Source organism: Berghia stephanieae, chromosome 12 (genome assembly GCF_034508935.2).
Source record: "Berghia stephanieae isolate SIO BIC M18660-M18661 chromosome 12, UCSD_Bste_1.3, whole genome shotgun sequence".
In the NCBI taxonomy this organism is placed as follows: domain Eukaryota; kingdom Metazoa; phylum Mollusca; class Gastropoda; order Nudibranchia; family Aeolidiidae; genus Berghia; species Berghia stephanieae.
This window is the reverse complement of record NC_088371.1, coordinates 34,856,988-34,864,487: the sequence shown is the minus strand read 5'-3', so window position 1 is coordinate 34,864,487 and position 7,500 is coordinate 34,856,988. Positions and strand designations below refer to the sequence as shown.

Genomic DNA, 7,500 nt, shown 5'->3' with positions numbered 1-7,500 from the left:
TAGTATACCCGGGGTTACTTTTACCCCATGCCTATTTTATTACGTTTTTCTGACACAAATTATAAGCGTAGTATCAAAGTTAATGTTTTTAGTTTTTGCATGTTAATGATAGTTGAATAAAACTATCTATGCACATGCTCATTTTTAATTAAAAAAATTTCCAATTTTAAAAAGTAGGTAGCAAACATCTCTAGGATTGAGTGAGTTAATAGAGAAGATTCAATTGACATTACACAACTCTTTTTTTAGTTATCATAATGGTATTGGGTCAAGAATAAAGGTGATTATATCTTACTTCATTCTAATTTATTACAATTTTTATTTATACTCGTTGAAAGACACGATGACCCAACATAATAATAGTCGTCCTTCAGAGCCATTAGGCCCATGGAGCCAGAGTTTATCCTGGTTTCTATAGCGTGAAACGAACAATCGCAATTTCTTGCTATCCTTTAGATAGGATGCTAGTCTATCGCAAAGCACTTTCCACCAGACCTAAAAGACTCAGCTACTCAATCACTCTGGGTGGACAGGGGGGTCAGAAATGTTTGTTTTTTTTACTTCACCCGGAATCGATCTCAGTCCCTTTGCGTGTGAATTGAGTGCTCTACTGACTGAACTATTGGGAACCACCCCCCAGCCCCCTCTTCCTCTTTTTTTAAAAGGCTTTTTAAAACTATGTTCTGGGGCCTTTTTTACCAATACATTTTCACTCTATCATTGTCTATGATTAGACTGAGTTATCAGATGAACGATTTAAAGATAACAGAGAAGAGGAAGAGAGACGACCAAAGAATGTGTCCAGGGGTAAAAGCTTCATCAACTTTATCTCAGCAAAACAACGAGTCATGGACAGTACTGTGGCCTCGAAGGCGAGGAAAAGGTTAGATAATAATATTCATCATCAACCAAAATCTAGAGGTGGCTAAATGAACCACTCACTTTTACTCCCTTTTTTTTTTCTTTCCATTCATCATTACCATTATCATTATCTTCCTCTTCCTTCTCATCTTCCTCCTCCTTCTTCTTCTCCCCCTCCACTTCATCACCATCATCATCATCATAATCATCATCATGGACCTTCCCAAGCATATATGTGACCCACTGTCTCAAAATGGTATTATGTCCGGATGAACTATGTGCAGGAAATTGGTTTTAGAGTCACAAATATGAAACTTGGGGTTCGTTTCTCTTCGTCATAAAGAAGAACGAATACTATTTTGTTCATCAAAAAGATTTCGAATCTCTTTTCACTCATTAGGTTATTTCTAAATTCACTTTTCGGGTACCTCCTCATCCCGACATAATACCGTTTTGACACGGAGGGTCACATATTAAAGAATGAATTACTCCATGTGAGCTAACAAGAGTGATGAGATGGCTGGATCTTAAAGGACTATCATTACCTAAAATAAAACTGAAATCTTTTGGTGATAGATTGTTTGGAAAATCTGACCCAACTGTTTGGATTTTTATTCCTTCATCGATGTGTTTCTCATGCAGTGCTTTTCAAGAAAAGTCGGAAGTCATTTCTTTTCTCTCAGTATTTATCTCATAGTTTTTTGTCCTAGTTTAATATTACTATTTCATTGCATTTTTTTCCTTCATGTCCTGCCTATTCTTACCGCACAATTTTTCTGTATGTGTATGTTTGTCATCATCATCATCATCATCATCATCATCATCATCATCATCATCATCATCATCAACATCATCATCATCATCACGACTACAAATAACATCATCATCAAGAAACCTAAAAGAAAATACAATTTTCTGGATTTTAATTCATCAAACTAATTTTTACCAGATTCACTGACCTCTCAAAGCTGATCGAGCTTGACGTTGCCAGATATGACATGTTTGACCTTCCTCCCGTTGGAGAATATGAACTGTACATCCGTAACTTTGGCCGATCAGACACAAAACAGGCTTACGTACAGACAGGTGATGACGACATAGAAAGGGAGGTCCAGACAGAAGAAATAGAGTCATTGAGTAAATGGACTCAACATCCATCTGACCAGGATGCAGTCGTTGGAGGTAAATAGTCTTGGTTCTTAGATAGAAGTAAACTGTCTTGGTTTTTAGATAGAGGCAAACAGTCTTGGTTCTTAGAGGTAAATTTGGTTCTTAAATAGAGGTAAATTTGGCTCTTAGATTGAGGTAAATAGGAAAAGAAGGAGAAGGAAGGGGAAGGAGAAGAAAACGAAGAAGAAGAAGAAGAAGAAGAAGAAGAAGAAGAAGAAGAAGAAGAAGAAGAAGGAGAAGAAGAAGAAGAAGAAGAAGAAGAAGAATAAGAAGAAGAAAAAGAAGAAGAAGAAGAACTAGAAGAAGAATATGAAGAAGAAAAGGAGGTTGAAGGGGAGAAGAAGAAGAAGAAGAAGAAGAAGAATATGAAGAAGAAAAGGAGGTTGAAGGGGAGAAGAAGAAGAAGAAGAAGAAGAAGAAGAATATGAAGAAGAAAAGGAGGTTGAAGGGGAGAAGAAGAAGAAGAGAGAAGTTTTGGGAACTGATAGAATAATAGGAGCATCTTCCCAAATGAGACATGCAGACGTCTAAAGAATTCATCCAACTTGTACTTGTACTTGTAAAAAATATATAAAAAAAAAGAAAACAAAAATTTAAAAGACTTGATCATTTATATAGCGCAGTATCCACGTAATGTCCTCAAAGCGCTTTACAAGGGGCCCCAAGCCAACAGCAATATTTAACACTTAGGACGAGACATTATGCCTAGTAGGCGACCTTATTATATTTTTTTTTAGGGACAACGTTGTTAACAGCCAAACACTCATTTTACACCTGAATACAGTGAGAGAATATTCTAAAGAACTTTTTCCAACTATGCGTTGCACAGAGCAGGACTCAAACCTTGGACCTTCCAGTCTGAAGGCGAGTGCCACAAGACCACATAACTGCACATTCCCTGTTCCCTCTACACATTTTTATTTTTTTCTTTATGCGATTTGTTTTTTCATCCCTTTCAAAGGTGAAGGAATAGCCGTTGTAAGCTCTGGAGAGAGTGGACAAGGACCGCTGGCTTCTGACTCGGAGAGATTGCAGAAATTTCTTGACAGAGTGGGACAATTTCTTTTCACCATTTTGGATGAAGAGTCAATCTCCTCAGCCGAAGAGGGAAGAAGGAAGGATGGAACTCCTACAGCCAGTTTCAGTCAATCTACATCAAAACTGGGAATTCCAGGTTTCTTGGAAGGTAGGAGTCGTTTTAATGATGATGATAATAATGATTAGGATGATGATGGTGGTTAAGATACTAATACTAATAATAATAATAGTAATAATAATAATAATAATACTAATAATAATAATAATAATAATAATAATGATAATAATAATAACAATAACAATAACAAATAATAATAATAATAATAATAATAATAATAATAATAATAATAATAATAATAATAATAATAATAATAATAATATGATAATAATAATAATAATAAGAATAAGAATAATAATCATAATCATAATCATAATAATCATAATCATAATCAAAATAATAATAATAATAATAATAATAGTAATAACATCAATGATACAATTTGTTTTTGACTGAGGCAATACTGTTACCTGCCAGGAACTCAATTTACGCCGTGAGTAAAGAGCCTTTTCCAAAGACTCAACTATGCACTTCTTAGAGTGGGATTCACACCCTGGACCTTCTGGTCCAAAAGCGAGTGCTATACCACAAGACCACATAACCGCACAAAAAAAAATTTACTCCTCAGTCATCAACTGTTTTATGAAATGTCTAAAATCTTTCTGTACGGCTATGTGGTCTTGTGGTATAACACTCGCTTTTGGATCAGAAGGTCCTGGGTTTGAGCCTTTCTGGGGACATAGTTTAGTCCACGGAAAAGGCTCTTTACTCACATTCTCTCACCGTACTCAGCGTTCAGGTGTACAATGAGCACTGGCCGTAACAGCGTCGTCTTGTCAGAAAAAAATTGTAATATCGCCTAACAGGCTTCATGTCTCATTCTACATGTTACGTGTTGCTGTTGGTGTAGGTCCATTCGTAAAGCGCTTTGAGCATGTTTAGTGGATATTGCACTATATAAAATCTCAAGTTTTTTTTTTGCTTTTTTCCTGTTTCAGGTCGTCATGTGAGAGCCTTATCGTTTTGTCCATCTGACCCAAATTCTCTGTTGTCGATACACAGTTTGCCCCATGAGACTTCCAAGGTAAGATGATCATGGTTTTTTTATAATTACGATGGTGGAGGTAATTGAATGGTTGCAGTCACGAGTTAGAAATGGTTTTCGTTGGTGCAAAACTGTAGGGAGAGAAAGATAAAGTGACTAAATGTGATTCGTTGTTAAGGCAACAACAATATCGCTTAACAGGCATCATGTTTCGTCCTAAATGTTAAGTGTCAATTTTGGCAGGGGGATCCCTTAATTATAATGCGATTTGAGCACATTTAGGCATCCTTTTTTTGTACTAACACTTATCTATGAGTCAAATGTACTCACTTTATCTTTCTCTCCATTTTATTGGCTCATTTAGGCACCTCTAGTCTTGATGGGGAAGATACTTATAATATGATGATTTGATATAAACAGATGTGCTTGGAAAGAAATGGTGACATCTTACATAGCATCTGGTCTCATAAATCGTGTTTGATGACCTTTCTCCATAAAAAAATATTTTTTAAATGGTGATTTACATTTATTGTTATTATTTTTTTTCTTGTTTTACAAACACATTTTTAAAAATTGCTACTGTGTAGATGTTTTGTTCACATTGGTGACGGTATGAGTCGATGTGTAATTATTTGCAGGTCTGACAACCCAAATTGTTATGGGCTCATTGTTATAATTGAAATACTCTCAAACCAACGCAAAACAATGTTCCTTTACAACAATGTTAAATCAAGTCCATAATTGTGTTCGGTTATCGGACCTGAAAATATTTACACATCTTTGTTAATAATTGAGAATGTTTGGAAAAACACATTTTTTTACAAAAGCTACTTATTTGAGGTTTTACTTTTTAAAATTCGAATTTAGATGTCATAGAATTTTGAAAAATTAAATTCTCTAATGTTGTTTATGCTAAAAGTTACAGTCCCAACAATGATGGTGATGGGGATTTTTGTTTAATGTTTTTTTTTTTTTTTGATTCATGTGTTGATTTAGTCATCAATATCATCATAGCATGCATGCAATAATACTATTGTTTATTTTGAAATATGTGACCTGTCATCTTAAAATGGTATTCTCTCAGTGTGACCCCGATTGATTCTTAAATGTGGATTTTAAGCTTGACTTTTAAAAAATTTGAGTAAAAGCCATCGTGGTGGAATCCACTCAAAGTCAACACTTCTTGTTGAGGTTATTTTTAATTCAGAAAAGTGAGTGGAGCAGGCACTTATGTTGATAACAACAAGAGATGAAGTGAGTAGGAAAGTGCCAGAAGACAATAGAGAATAAAAATTTTTTGCGGCAGTGATGGTGGGTTGAACCCGCGACCTTACTGCTACGACAACTCCGCCTCGTGGATAGCTCATACGGTAGAGTCGCGCTCTCACCGGCCAGGCGGAGTTGTTGTACCAGTAAGGTCGCGGGTTCAAACCCCCATCACCGCCGCGAAAATTTTAATTCTCTATTGTCTTCTGGCACTTTCCTACTCACTTCATCTCTTGTTGTTGAGGTTACAAATAATCTGTTCTTTTTCTAAGTGTGTTCCATTGATAATGGATAAAGTCAACCTTGCTTAAAGTCAACCAACCAGTCTTTCTGGTCTGAAGGTGTTGGCTTTAACAGGATTCCACTGTACGGCTATGTGGTCTAGTGGTATGACACTTGCTTTTGGATTGGAAGGTCCTGGGTTCGAGCCTCGCTAAGCGCGTTGCAATCCGCTTAAAGTCAACACTCCTTGTTGAGGTTACAAATAATCTGTTCTTTATTTAAGTGTGTTCTATTGATAATGGATAAAGTCAACCTTGCTTAAAGTCAACCAACCAGTCTTTCTGGTCTGAAGGTGTTGGCTTTAACAGGATTACACTGTACGGCTATGTGGTCTAGTGGTATGACACTCGCTTTTGGATTGGAAGGTCCTGGGTTCGAGCCTCGCTAAGCGCGTTGCAATCCGCTTAAAGTCAACACTTTTTGTTGAGGTTACAAATAATCTGTTCTTTATTTAAGTGTGTTCTATTGATAATGGATAAAGTCAACCTTGCTTAAAGTCAACACTCCTTGTTGAGGTTACAAATAATGTGTTCTTTATTTAAGTGTGTTCTATTGATAATGGATAAAGTCAACCTTGCTTAAAGTCAACACTCCTTGTTGAGGTTACAAATAATCTGTTCTTTATTTAAGTGTGTTCTATTGATAATGGATAAAGTCAACCTTGCTTAAAGTCAACACTCCTTGTTGAGGTTACAAATAATCTGTTCTTTATTTAAGTGTGTTCTATTGATAATGGATAAAGTCAACCTTGCTTAAAGTCAACCAACCAGTCTTTCTGGTCTGACGATGTTGGCTTTATCAGGATTCCACTGTGCGGCTATGTGGTCTAGTGGTACGACACTCACTTTCAGATTGGAAGGCCCTGGGTTCGAGCCTCACTCAGTGCATAGTCGAGTCCTTGGAAAAGACTCTCTAACTCACATTCTCTCACTGTACTCAGGTGTAAAATGAGTACATGGCCATTAACAGCTTTGTCTCTGTCGAAAAAAATAATTGTATTATCGTCTAACAGGCGTCACGTCTCTCTCTTTATGTTATGTGTTGCTGTTACCCAGGGACCCTTTGTAAAGCGCTTTGAGTACAATTATTGGATATTGCGCTATATAAAAGATCAATTTTTTAATCGTTTTTTTTAAATTTCACTGTACCTCTTTTGAGGATATGTAGTGAGTTTTCCTTCAGAGACTCTGAAAAAACTTGAATTCTATAGTCGGCAATAGTACAAACTAGTTTGAATATATTATGAACATAACAATAATCTTTACAGATTACATATGTGATCCATGTTGTCAAACTGGTTTTATTATGGGGTAAAGGGGATGCAAAAAAAAAAAAATAAGTAAATAAAAAGTTATGAAACTGAATTCATTCTCAACAATCTATTCTTTTTTTTAAAAATATGGTTGGGGTCAAAATGGTTACGTACGGCCCATGTTAAATTTTTGCCAACGAGCATAGAGTTAGTGGCAAATCTAAAAATTATAAATCTAATTTTTACAGATTGATATATGAGTGACTTACAAACGTAAAAAAAATAATTAAGGGTTATTCTTTCACCTATTGACTTGAATGATTATTTATAAAATCTACTGGGGCATAATGATCAGTCATTTGACGTTGGGAATCGCTATATTATGGTCATCCTGTTGCCAGATTTATTTGCGCACACCTACAGACTTATTGACCTGAATGATTTTGGAAAATTGATGGCTCTACTTTTATCCGAACCAGCGACCACCTGAGCTCTTGCCCTTCAGTCTTGTGCCATGACGTGGAAGTT

General features: G+C 35.9%; 1 protein-coding gene across 1 annotated transcript in view; it reads left to right on the top strand.

Moving 5' to 3' along the window:
• LOC144957645 (cytoplasmic dynein 2 intermediate chain 1-like) overlaps window positions 1-7,500 on the top strand; it is a 75,367-nt gene that overhangs the window by 38,612 nt on the left and 29,255 nt on the right. The window contains exons 15-18 of the mRNA XM_078888990.1: window positions 735-883; window positions 1,811-2,043; window positions 2,993-3,217; window positions 4,126-4,211. Of these exons, the coding sequence (XP_078745116.1) occupies window positions 735-883; window positions 1,811-2,043; window positions 2,993-3,217; window positions 4,126-4,211 (693 nt within the window). The remainder of the gene's footprint in view (window positions 1-734; window positions 884-1,810; window positions 2,044-2,992; window positions 3,218-4,125; window positions 4,212-7,500) is intronic.